This window comes from Rhinopithecus roxellana, chromosome 11 (genome assembly GCF_007565055.1).
Source record: "Rhinopithecus roxellana isolate Shanxi Qingling chromosome 11, ASM756505v1, whole genome shotgun sequence".
Taxonomy (NCBI): domain Eukaryota; kingdom Metazoa; phylum Chordata; class Mammalia; order Primates; family Cercopithecidae; genus Rhinopithecus; species Rhinopithecus roxellana.
Window position 1 is genome coordinate 40,970,352 of NC_044559.1, and position 13,961 is coordinate 40,984,312.

The 13,961-nt window shown below is 44.9% G+C and overlaps 1 protein-coding gene across 2 annotated transcripts in view; it reads right to left on the minus strand.

The window, feature by feature from the left end:
• MCMBP (minichromosome maintenance complex binding protein) overlaps positions 1-6,847 on the minus strand; it is a 46,388-nt gene extending 39,541 nt beyond the window's left edge. For both annotated transcript variants that reach the window (XM_010375986.2, XM_010375985.2), the window contains exon 1: positions 6,408-6,847. In XM_010375986.2, the coding sequence (XP_010374288.1) occupies positions 6,408-6,465 (58 nt within the window). In that variant the 5' untranslated portion in view covers positions 6,466-6,847. The remainder of the gene's footprint in view (positions 1-6,407) is intronic.
• Between the last annotated feature and the right edge of the window lie 7,114 nt (positions 6,848-13,961).

A 13,961-nucleotide genomic window follows, 5' to 3' on the forward strand; every position in this document is an offset into this window, starting at 1 on the left:
AGGATCACTTGAGACTGGAAGTTCAAGGCTGCCGTGAGCCCTCTGTCACTTAAAAATAGATAGATAGATACATAGATAGATAGATAGATAGATAGATAGATAGATAGATAGATAGATACATAAAATAAGGAATGCAGTACTGATTCATACTATGACATGGATGAACCATGAAAATATCATGGTAAATGAAAAGAAGCCAGAGCCCAAAGGCCACATGTTGTATAACTTCATCTACACGAAACGTCCAGAATAGGTAAATCCATGGGCAGAAGTATAGTTGTTGCCAGAGGATGGAAGAGGGGAAGAAATGGGAGAGACTGCTAAAGGTATGGGGTTTCTTTTTGGAGTGATGAAAATGATAGTGGCGGCCGGGCGTGGTGGCTCACGCCTGTAATCCCAACACTTTGCTAGGCCAAGGCGTGTGGATCACCTGAGATCAGGAGTTCAAGAGCAGCCTGACCAACGTAGTAAAACTCCATCTCTACTAAAAACAAAAAAATTAGCCGGAAATGGTGGTGCATGCCTGTAATCCCAGCTACTTGGGAGGCTGAGGCGGGAGAATCGCTTGAACCCGGTAGGCAGGGGTTGCAGTGAGCTAAGACTGCGCCACTCCACTCCAGCCTGGGCAATAGAGTGAGACTCTGTCTCAAAAAAAGAAAAAGAAAACAAAAAAGACAAAGAAAAAAATAGTGGTGATGACTGTTGCACAACATCATTATGAATACAGTTAAAAAAATTAAATTGTACATTTTAAAATAGTAAATTTTGTTATGTGAATTATATTTCAAAGAAAAAAAATTTTTGGACCAGCCTGAGCAATACAGTGAAACACCGTCTCTACGAAAACACAAAAAGTTAGCAGGGTGTGGTGATGGGCACCTGTAGTCCCAGCTACTCAGGAGGCTGAGGCAGTAGAACTGCTTGAACCTGGGAGGCGGAGGTTGCAGTGAGCCGAGATCGCATCACTGCACTCTAGCCTGGGTGACAGAGCGAGACTCTGTCTCAAAAAAAAAAAAAAGTGGTTACTTCAATGGAGGGAGTACATATTTCACTCAGTTCATACCATCATGTTGAATTTTTAAAACCATGTGTAAGTTATTATAACTTAAAAACTCCTACGTATGCCATTTGCCATGGCTGCCAGAGCTATTCTTCTCTGAGAACGCCCCCACTGTTGAGGTGTGGATAATAGTCACGACTGTCCCATCTAACTCTGTGCCATGGCCACAGATGACTGATCCCTGAGTGAATGGATTCTTGACTCCATGTTGTGTCAATCAGATTTTCTATGCCTGAAAATAAAGATGCTAGCTAGCGTGGGTTGGAACTGAGAACAAGTAAATTTGGGAGACATGGAGTAGAGAAAGAGAAAGTGTGCAGAGATGAATGTAGCCCAAGAGAGAAATACTGATTGCTTGGATTCCTGCTAGCTTTCCAGTTCCTGATTCCACTCAGTCTCTTCGAATACCCAACCACTCTCCCTGCTGTTGGGTTTTATAGCCTTAATATAAATTAACTTTTTTCAGTGGCCTACCAAGGACAGAGTGGTAGGAGAGGTCCAAGGTGGGTACAGACAATAAGGGTATGGATTGTCTGCTTAGATTCATGGTGATAATAAAAAGCAGACCAACTAACTTTTAGTTCATTTTATTATTGCTTTAAATTCTCTAAAACACTAGTGATAAAATAGTCTGCTCTGTCCCCATCCACCTAACACTGCTTTTTTTTGCCTGAGCTAGTCTAGTTCTGTTAGATACAACCAAAGAACCTTAAATATAACCAGAATAATGATCTTGGTCTAACCAATAATTGAAGGGAAAACAGCTAAAGAGGCTGGGCACAGAGGCTCACGCCTGTTATCATAGCACTTTGCGAGGCCAAGGGGGCGGGGGAGGGATGGATCACTTGAGGCCAGGAGTTCGAGACCAGCCTGGCCAACATGGCAAAATCCCTTCTTCTACTAAAAATATAAAAATTAGCCGGGCATGGTGGTGCACGCTTGTAATCCCAGCTACTTGAGAGGCTGAGGCATGAGAATGGCTTGAACTCAGGAGGCTGAGGTTGCAGTGAGCCGAGATCGCGCCACTGCACTCCAGCCTGGGAAACAGAGCAAGACTCTGACTCCAAAAAAAAAAAGAAAAGAAAAATTTTGAGATTTGTGATCTCACTAGCCATTTCAATTAACAACATTTCTGATTAATCAGTCTTTCCACTGCTTTTGTTCAACAAGTGTCCACTGAGCACTTTCAATGTACAAGGCATATTCTAGGAAATTGGGATACAGTGGTGAGTAATGCAGATACAGGCCCGAATTCGCAGGGTCAAAATCCAGCAAAGGAACTTCTGAAATAAGGAATTTCAACAATGCGCTTTACACACTATTTTTCAAAGACATGTATAATAGGATCCTGCAGTACCGTGGAGCAGGGGTACCCTACTCTAGTACCTAACTTAGGTTCCCAAAGGAAAAGTAAGACTTAGCCAGAAAAGTGGACATGGGATCAGAGGGGGAATCAGGCACAAGAAATAGCAGACGCAAAAGGCCTAGACACAGGTTCAAAATCAAAGAACTGAAAGAAGGTTCAGTGCGGCTGGGATGGAGAGTATGAGGAGGGGGCACGCAGTGATAAAGTCTGAGAGCAAGGCAAGGGTGGAGCCAACAAGGGCCTCATAAACCACTTTAAAAGGCCTGGATCAGATAGTAAGGGTAACAAGAAGTCACTGAAGGACTTGGTTCCAGTGTGGAAGGTGGAAGAGAAGCAAGACTGGAGGCAAGAAACCAGTTACAGGGCTGTTCCAGCATCCAGGAAAGAGACTACAATGGCCTTAATTATGACAGTAGCATTGGAGATGAGGGTCTGGGCCAGGCATGGTGGCTCACGCCTGTAATCCCAGCACTTTGGGAGGCCGAGGTGGGTGGATCACTAGGTCAGGAGTTCAAGACCAGCCTGGTCAACATAGTGTAACCGTCTTAACTAAAAATACAAAAATTAGCTGGGCATGGGGGCATGCACCTGCAATCCCAGCTACTCGGGAGGCTGAGGCAGGAGAATTGCTTGAACCCAGGAGGCAAGGGCTGCAGTGAGCCAAAATTGTAACACTGCACCCTAGCCTGGGCGACAGAGCGAGACTCAGTCTCAAAAAAACAGAAAAAAAAACAAAGAAAAAGAAAAAGAAAATTAGCTGGGCATGGTGGCAGATGCTTGTAATCCCAGCTACTCCGGAGGCTGAGGCAGAATTGCTTGAACCTGGGAGGCAGAGGTTGCAGTGAGCCAAGATCACACTGTTGCACTCCAGCCTGGATGACAAGAACGAAACTCCATCACACACACACACACACACACACACACACACACACACACACACACACCCCTAGAATGGATAAGACACAGTGACCAAATTCAGATCCTGAAAGAGAGTGATTAGCTGGTTATCCAAAATAACTAGCATCACGTGCTAAAAAGTGGTGTACTCTGGATGAGCGCTGTACATAGGTACACAGAACTTCCTGATGTTAGGAATTTCTAGATCTGTGCTAATACAATACCCCCTATCCACATGTAGCTACTGAGCACTTGAAATGAGGTAACACCCAGGAGCTGAATTTTTAATTTTGTGTAATTTTAATTAATTTACGTTTAAATAGCCACACATGGCTACTGCCCTGGACAGCACACTCTAGATTATTGTGACATCTAACTTAAAACATATGACAGGGTTAATAAGTTTATACAACACTATATGACAAGGACAGTTAGAAAGGGAAAAACTCAGGCTGCCGGGCACAGCGGCTCACGCCTGTAACCCCAGCACTTTGAGAAGCCCAGGCAGGCAGATCACGAGATCAAGAGATCGAGACCATCCTGGCCAACATTGTGAAACCCTGTCTCTACTAAAAATACAAAAATGAGCCGGGCGTGGTGGCGCGTGCCTGTAGTCCCAGCTACTCGCTTGAACCCGGGAGGTGGAGGCTGCAGTGAGCCGAGATCATGCTACTGCACTCCAGCCTGGGAAACAGTGCGAGACTGTCTCAAAAAAAAAAGAAAAAGAAAAAGAAATGCATATTTCAAAATAAAACACACAACCACACAACCAAACTTAACTTTTCAGTTTAAAAAAACTGTCGGCCGGGCGCGGTGGCTCACGCCTGTAATCCCAGCACTTTGGGAGGCCGAGGCGGGCGGATCACGAGGTCAGGAGATCGAGACCATCCTGGCTAACACGGTGAAACCCCGTCTCTACTAAAAACTACAAAAAACTAGCCGGGCGAGGTGGCGGCGCCTGTAGTCCCAGCAACTCGGGAGGCTGAGGCAGGAGAATGGCGTGAACCCGGGAGGCGGAGCTTGCAGTGAGCTGAGATCGGGCCACTGCACTCCAGCCCGGGTGACAGAGCGAGACTCCGTCTCAAAAAAAAAAAAAAAAAAACTGTCTAAATATATGCAGAGAAAATAAACTACACAACCACGAACCAGTGGTTATCTTGAAGATGAAGGATCTTTAAAGATCTTTCCTTTTCTGCGATATGTTACTTAACTGTTTTTTTTCTTTTTGTACAATATGTATGCATTACCTATTTGGGGGGAAAACAATTTCCTATCAAACCAAAAAGTGCCTGTACGTTATCACACAAACATACTTGTAACGCTGTTATGATAAAGGTATGCAATATAATCACAGTGATAGCTTCTACAAACACATTATGATTTTTCTGTAAGACACAACATACATGGGAACAAGACATTCTGGGAGAAGCACATCAACAAACTTCAAGTTCCCACAACAATCCACAGAATTTAAAAAATACTCTAAAGCTATTATTTTATATCTAAGTTACATACTTCCTGTACTATGATGAGATGTGTCCCTTAGGATCATACACTTAGCAGACAAAACTTGACACAAATACATTCAAATCTCTATCAAATATGAAATCATCTCATTTATCCAGCAAAATCAGAGTATAGGGTATTTCTCATAAACAAACTTTCTAATATTAGTAACTGAAATTTAACCCTTTAAGCACGGAAACTTTTTACTTTGGAAGGATTTTTGCTAAAAAGTATCTATGCATCTGCACCCTCTTAAACCAATGCTACAATTGAATCTTCACTTGACATCTTGGGGCCATTATCTTGAGCATCGATTATCAGTTCTAGGATTATTATGAAGATAAATTACTAGGATTTAGTGGAGAAATACATGCCCCTTCCTCAAAGCACCCTTGACTGCTATATAGTGAATTCGCCTTTTTTTGTTTGTTTTTTGAAGTATGAAGGTAGTTTTAAATTTCTTCATCAGGCTGTCAGTGTTCACTGGCTAAGTCCGGACGTCTACCAGGCTTTCTTCTAACGTAATGCCTTTAGTTTCAGCCCAGGAAGCCAGATAACTAAACTAATTAAAATTATAGGTAAATTAATAAGGACTTCCTGAGCACAAGAGGCCCTTCTATAAGAAATACCATACATTGTGTGCCGTCGGTTTTGGCTGCTGAGGATGATTTAGCTTCCTATTGCCTCTTCTCCCTAGTACCCCAAGATGTTTTTCAATAAGCTAAGGCCGCTCTACAACTCTAACTTAACTCCAGACAAGTCAGGTGTTGCCATCCACAGTGATTTCTAGTTGGGTCTGACTCCACCACTCATTACGTGCAAAAAGACACTGGGGGATGGAACGGTTGTCAAAATGCCCAGTTACCGATAACAAATATAAATTTTTCTTTGTATACCCTTCGCAGTAAAGTAGCAACAGCAATCGCAACCAAAATTTACTAAGCTCGCCTGCAGCGTTCTCAGCCCCATGTACAAACTCAAGTAGCTCAATATTTCTTACTGGCTCTGGCACAGGAGCAAATCCAGACTAGATGGATTCTAAAGTCATCCCAACAGGAAAACTAAGCTATGAACATTAAATCTTATCTCTGAGAGAGAGAATGAGGGTAACATAGGAGTTAGAAACAACTTCTTGCAAGCGAGCACTCCCCGACGCACCGGAAGTTTTGAAATATCCTGCGGGCTTCCCACAGGCAAAGTGGTTTCCCTCCCCGCGGCTCTGCGGGCCCTCCTCAGGGTTCGAGGACCTCCCCGAGCTTGTTGCGCCCGGGACCCTGACCCTGCCACAGGCTGGGAGCGAGACAGTCAATCACAGCCCGCGCCCCACGACTTCACCTTGGCGGCTCGCGAGCTGCGACTCGGGCAGGTGGGAGGTACCTGCGGCCCGACTCCTACCCCTACCTGCTGCGACCAGGGGAGAGGCTGTCCCAGCTGGGGCTGGTGCAGGCCCCGGGGCGCCGTCTCGGGCCGCGCGAACCCTCGAGGTGGTACCGCGTGGGGGCCGCGCGGCGGGGCCCAGCCGCGGGTCTCGGCAAACTCGGCTGCCCGCCCGGCCCGCCCCCCGGCGCCGCCACTCACCGAAGAAGCCCTGCACGATTCCCAGCGGGTGGCTGAGCCAATCCTCCCCACACGGCATCTCGCCAGGGGCCGGGGCCGGCGTGGACCGGGCTGAGGCGATCCGCGGGCAGAGCGCGGCCGGCCGGCGCCCAGCTCCTCTTCGGCGGCTCGGCCGCTCCTCGCTCGCGCCCTCCCACGCACAGCGAGCGGCGAGGCGCGGGCCTCCCGCGCCTCAGGGAGCGGCGGCTGCGGCGAGGCCGCCGAGGAGCTCCTGGCGATGGGCAGGCGGGCGCGTACGGGCCCCTAGCCTTCAGTTCGCACAATGGCGGGAAACAGCCGCCGCCGACCGCGCTGCCTGCGACCTGGGTGGAGCTCGCGCGGGGAGGGGCGGCGGGAGCGCGCGGCGCGGCGCGGCTCTGCGGGGCGAGGAGGAGGGGCGGGCCGGGGCGGTGGCGGCGCCGCCATATTGGAGACGGGCAAAAGGAAGGGCACGCAGAGCCGCTGGAGGCTGCGCAGCGCAGGCCAGGCGTTGTGTTCCAAGGGCGGCGCGTTGTCGTTTGTCCCCATGTGCCGGCGTGTAGCGGGAGCTCCCATAGTGGGCTTATAAGAGCGCAAAGCGAGTCTTTGCACAACAGCTGAAAAGCATAAACTCAGAGACCTCAGAGTCATCTCTGGGCAAAATTAGTGGGCGGAATCCTCTTCGTGCTTTTTTCTTTTTTTGCTGATGGCAGCTCTTTTATCTGGGCCCCTGGCCCGAAACCCTGAGTGGTGACTTTCCCTCAGCTGCACGAGGTCTCCCTGAGGAAGGTGCACATTTAGAGAAGGGGAACCTCAGAGGACCCCGCGCTCCTTCTGCAGTCGCGTCAGACCCTGTGGCACAGAGATGGTTCCTTACCGAGGGGCGGGGGCTCTAAACTCGGCAGACCTGGCCTGCGCCCTGGCTGCGAACACCGGGTCGGCCTCTGTCTGGAAGCTGGCAGCCGCCGGCAGGGAGCGGGGCGAGGCGCCTGCGCTGCGCGCCGCCGGGATACCCTGGAGAAGGAAGCTACGAAGACCGACTATAGCAGCTTTTGGGGAAAATACCCAAGTTCAAGAGTGAAACTGTGGGAGTCGCTCTGAACTTCTGGTTCAGGAGGCTGTCCTATTAAAAAAAAAAAAAAAAGAAACTCTGTTTCCCCTGGGCCTGGAATGTACCTAAGAAAACCCCAGGCCCATCAGATATATCTACTCAATGAAAAAAGGGCATGGTAACGGGAGGGGAATGACCTGAATGCAATCTACAAAGTGAGGAGCCGAAGGAAAAGAACGGAACCCGCGTCTCAAGTCCTGCTTGAAAAATCCTACCTTTCTAGGTTCTCCACTGGAGCCCTTATCACAAAGCACGGATTGGCAAGAGAAAAATTTAGTAACATGTACATCTTATATGGGCAAAACTCAAGGAAGAGTAACTCGAAGAGGTGGCTTAGAATGGGGGATTATGTAGCATTTACAGTGAAGAACAACAACTTTGTGGAGAAATGACGAAAGCAGTTTGAGGTTTCCAAAAGCAGCAGAGTGGGAAGGTAGAGACATGAGAAACTAATGGTAGTTACAGGTAGTGAGTGAAGTGTGTTACGTAGGTTCTTCTAGTGCCATCTCTGGCTGATAAGGGTCTAAAGTTGTCTCTGGTGATTAACTTCTGTCCCTGGTAGAGAGAGATGAGGTGGGACACTTTTGAAAATGTCCTGCTTTTAGGCACTAGTGGAAGGGTAGGGAGCTTGTTTTGTACAGATGCTCCTCTGCTTATTCTACTTATGATGGAGTTACATCCCAATAAACCCATTGTAAATTGAAAATGTCATTAGTTGAGGCCCAGCGCGGTGGCTCACGCCTGTAATCCCAACACTTTGGGAGGCCAAGGCGGTCAGATCACAAGGCCAAGAAATGGAGACCATCCTGGCCAACATGGTGAAACCCCATCCCTACTAAAAATACAAAAATTAGCTGGGCGTGGTGGCATGCGCCTGTGGTCCCAGCTACTCTGGAGGCTGAGGCAGGAGAATCACTTCAACCCAGGAGGCGGAGGTTGCAGTGAGCCGAGATCACGCCACTGCACTCCGGCCTGGCGACAGAGCGAGAATGAGTCTCAAAAAAAAAAAAAAGAAAAAAAGAAAGTATCATTAGTTGAAAATGTGTTTAATACACGGAACCTGTCAAACATCAATAGGCTACTGCAAACGTGCTCAGAATATTTACATTGGGCAAAAGCATCTAACACGAAGCCCGTTTTATAATAAAATGTTGTATATCTCATGCAATTTATTGAATACTGTACTGAAAGTTAAAAACAGAATGGCTGTATGGGTAATTGAAGTATGGTTTCTACTGAATGCATGCTGTTTTCACACCATCATAAAGTCAAAAAATCTTGTCAAACTATCGTTAAGTTGGGGACTGTCTGGATCTGCTTTTCAATTATCAAGATAATACTACTATAATTAAATTAATAATATTAAAATAATCCTTATGCCAAAGTGGCACATTTTGGAGTGACATTCTGGTTGACTTCAGGGCAAAAACGAGTAGTTTGTATTTTTTAGTGTAAGGTAATTAATTGACACACTAAATTGTATATCTGGTTCTTGTGAGTTTGGGTAAGTTGAGAAAACTTGAGTTTCAAATCCAGGACATTACCACCATTCCATTCATTCATTTAGGGGACAGGGTTGCCAAGACCGTGGCATCAAATGGGGAAATCCCATATTTTTGCTTCATGGCCAGTAACAGGCAAATTAAATGTATGATATAGAAATGTCTGCTCTTAAATCATTGTAAATTCAAATTTACTCTATCTAAATTGCAGTTTGATACCAACTCAGCAGCGGCTAGTATAAGGGAGGAAAAATATTTTTTCCATCTGCCCTTCTAGATTCTACATTGGACCCCTGTAAAAAAAGATAGATTAACAAGAGAAAAATATGCACTTCATTTCATGTACGTTTTACAAGAAATGGGAGCCTTCATAAGGAAATTAAGATCCAAAGAAGCAGTTAAAACCAAGTGTTTTTATGCTAGGTTTGATGAAGAGAGTCACGGAAGAATGTGAGCGAAGTCCAGCAAACTAGGGGAAATTTAGCAAGGCCTGTGTGTTAGATTCCTTTCTGTGTCCCTTCATCTTTAAGATAGGATGCTTCTGTCCTCCAGGAGGAGGGAGGGCAGCTCTCATGGCAGGGTCTTATAATCTGCTTCAGGGGAAGGCCAGGGAGCCATTCCTGTACGTGCTGTTTCTCAAATTCCTTCAGCTTAAAATATTTAATATGCCAAGGTGCCATATTTCGGGGTAGCAAGTCATGAATCCCATCTCTGTGAATACTTCAACTTTTAGTTTCTTCTTTGGTAGCGTATTTAGTGATTTATTTTTTTAAAAATTGCTCGGATTTTACTTAAGGAGACACTGTGATCCTTCTGAAATGTAATTATTTTATAATGCGAATAACCCTCCAATTTTTCTGCGGCAAGATGTTTTGCTACTAAGTAGTTATGGAGCTGGGGGAGGTGGTGTGCACTTGTAGTCTCAGATACTTGGGAGACTGAGGTGGGAGGATCACTTGAGCCCAGCAGTTCGAGGTTACAGTGAACTATGATCGCGCTACTGCACTCTGGCCTGGGAGACAGAGGAACACCCCATTTCTAAAAATAAAAACAACCCATTTCTAAAAATAATAACAATGACAATAATAATGATAAGTAGTTATGAAAATGTAAAAGGCCAGGGGAGGGTTCATGAAGGTCTGTCTCTATGGCAAGATTTCTTTTTTCCCACTATCAGTAACCACACTTCTGCCCTGACCCAAGCCTGTTTTTTTTTGAGACGAAGTCTCGCTCTGTCGCCCAGGCTGGAGTGCAGTGGCGCGATCTCAAAAACCATAACAAACAAAAAATTCCTGAGAGAGCCCTGGAAATACTGGGGTGAAAAAAAAGATTCCATCTCTGCCCTCATGGAACATACAGCCTAGTAGAAGACTTATTACTAATTACTCACAATAGGTGCTAGGCAAGAATAGGTGAAGATTTATAAGAGGAATAAACAGAGGTGTACCTGTTCTAGTGAGGGAATGCTAAGGGTTGAATGTGTGCCCCAGAGTTTGTGTGTTGGAAACTTAATCCCCAATGCAACAGTGCTGAGAAGTAGGACCTTTATGGGGGCAGGGCCCTTATGAAGGGATTAATGTCACTATTGCAGGAGTAGGTTGGTTATAAAAGTGAGTTTGGCTCTTTCTTCCGATGTGTGTGCAGGGACGCACACACGCACACACACACATGCATGCTTTTGCTTATGCTCTCTTTCTTTCACCTTCTCTCACCCTCTTTCCGTTTGCCTTATGATGATGCAGCAAGAAAGCCGTTGTCAGATGCCAGCACCTTGATTTGAACTTCCCAGCCTCTTACATAAATGTAAGAAATACATTTATGTATTTATATATATATATGTATGTATGTATGTATGTATGTATGTATGTATGTATTTTATCCTTTTTTGAGAGGGAGTTTTGCTCTTGTTGCCCAGGCTGGAGTGCAGTGGCACGATCTCGGCTCACCGCAACCTCTGCCTCCCAGATTCAAGCGATTCTCCTGCCTCAGCTGGGATTACAGGCATGTGCCACCACGGCTGGCTAATTTTGTGTTTTCAGTAGGGATGGGGTTTCTCCATGTTGGTCAGGCTGGTCTCAAACTCCTGACCCCAGGTGGTCCACCTGCCTCAGCCTCCCAAAATGCTGGGATTGCAGGTGTGAGCCACCGCGCCCAGTCAATCAATTTTCTTTATAAATTACCCAGTTTGTGGCAATGTTATGGCAGCACAAAATTTTCTAAAACAAGGGAATGGGGAAGAGTTGTGGGTAGGAGAAAAGGATGCTTCAGGGCTTCTCTGAAAATGTGACATTTACACTAGAATTTGAAAGATAAATAACAGTAAGGTGAAAATTGTCGGGGAAAGATTTTGTAAGCTTTAAGACTACAAAAACAAAAACCTGTACATGAAAACCGAAATAGCTACAATTTAGTATATGACTTGCTATTGAAAGTGTTTACATAGTCACAATCAAGTTACAATTTGAACATTGATCTAACCAACTTTATAATTAACTATTTTGGGAGGCTGGTGGGGAGGTGAAGGACTCACATATGTGATGATGACCAAGAAGATAAAAAAAGAGCAAAATCCTAATCTTTCATTTGAAAACTCAACAGATAATGCAATGGAGGAAAAAAGGGAAAATCACAAGTGGTAATGGAATCGTGTTAATTTAGGAATAGAGCAATGCTGAAAGAACCAGCTGAAAGAGGTGAAAGTAGTTGCCTCCAGGTTGGGGTAAATGGGGTAAACATTTGCCAGTTTTCTGTGTACTTATCAAAAATGCAATACCAACTAGATTTCCACTCGGTTATAAGATCCCTGAAGCAATGATTTTGGTATTTGTATGCTGTTTTGTTTCCCAGGACCTAGAATAGTGCCTCACATATAATAGATGCTCAATAAATAGTTGCTGAATGAATAATGCCAACTTTCTATAAACTGCCTAAATATCATCTCTAGATATTTAGACACATCAGATACTTAGATATACTACTTCATTTTCTTGGACATCTTTTCCAGAGTCTTTTGACCTATTCCAGCCTGGACTTGCTGCCTTTTACTTCTGGTCCAAAATTGTCTTCCTAGGATCTTCTACCACCATTACCTTAAAGATTATCTTTTTTTTTCCTCTTTCTTCTTTTTATTAAGACCTCAAAAAAAAAATCTGTTCTCCTCCTCTTCCATAGTTATAGATAGGTTGCCCAGTGAAGAACTGCATTTCTCAGCTGTAGACATGTAGCTGAGGTTGGTTTCCCAGCAAGGGACCACATTTCCCAGACTTCTTTGCAGCCAGATAAGGCTGTGTGATTAAGTTCTTACCAATGAACTCATGAGTGAGTGAGATGTTTGGAACTTCCACTTCTATTTCTTTTTTTATAGAGACAGTATCTTCTCATGTTGCCCAGACTGGTCTCGAACTCCTGGGCTCAAGCAATTCTCCTGCCATGGCCTCCCAAAGCGCTGGGATTACAGATGTGAGCCACTGTGCCCAGCCGAACTTCCATTTTTTATGGAAAAAAAATTGGCCCTGCATGTTTTTTCGTCCTTCCTGATACATGAGAGGGTGATAACTAGAATGACCTGCTTAAAGACGCCTTGGATTTTTATGTGAACATTGCAGTCTGAGGTCTCTTTATATAGCTGCCAGCATTTGCTCTTATTAGTTCAGAAATTCGTATCAGAAGTGGGGTGCTATCATAACAAACAGAAAATAATGTGGCTCTAATTTCGTGGTCAGATAATGGGTGGTGATACATGAAAGCAGAATGCTCCAGAAAAATAAGGGGATGATTTGATTCAGACTGTTGCAAGCGGGAGAGCATCCATTCATGAACATCGCTAACAGGAGGGTTAATATTTGGGGCTTTATAAAAACAAAGGAATCATTGAGGAAGGGTGGAGGCAGGTCTTATGTTGGAATACGCAAGAGCAAAGTGGTCCTTTGCAATTAACCCTTTCTCAGAACAGAAAAAGGTAGCGGGGATTCCTGAACTGTTTTTGTTTTTTGGGAGTAGGAAAAATTGGGAAGATGGCATTGACCAAGTTACAACATTTCTGGTCTAATTGCTGCAGAGGTTGTGGGTCAGAGTTTTATTGTTAACTATAGTCTGACTGCTGGGCACAGTGGCTCATGCCTGTAATCCCAGCACTTTGGGAGTCCAAGGTGGGTGAATTGCTTGAGCCCAGGAGTTCGAGACCAGCTTGGGCAAAGTGCTGAAACTCCGTCGTCTGTAACAATAATACAATAATTAGTTGGTGTGTGCCTGTAGCTATAGCTACTTGGGGGTGAGGTGGGAGGATCAATTGAGCCCAGGAGGTTGAGGCTGCAGTGAGCTGTAATTGTGCCACTGCACTTCAGCTTGGGTGACAGAATGAGACCCTGTCTAAAAAAATAAAAATTAAATATAATCTGACCATTGTCTGTTTGTATATGTACTTCTCTTAGAAATATTGTGCGAGCCATGTATGTAATTTAAAAGTTGTCAGCAGTCATACTTTAAAAAGTAAAAATAAATAGGTAAATTAATGTTTAATTTTTTTATTTTTTGAGACGGAGTCTTGCTCTGTCACCCAGGCTGGAGTGCAGTGGTGTGATCTCAGCTCACTGCAACCTCCGCCTCCTGGGTTTAAGTGATTCTCCTGCCTCAGCCTCCCGAGTAGCTGGGATTATAGGCACGTGCTACCACTCCTGGCTAATTTTTGTATTTTTAGAAGAGTCGGGGTGATCCACCCATCTTGACCTCCCAAAGTGTTGGGATTACAGGTGTGAGCCACCACGCCCAGCCATAAATTAATTTTAGTAGTATATTTAACCCAGCATGTCAAAAATAATACAATTTGAAAAAAGAATCAATACAAATATTATTAATAAGATATTTTACTTTGTTTCCTGTAGTCTTTGAAATCCTGTACGTATTTTATACTTATAGCACTTCTCAGTTCAGATAGTCATATGTCTA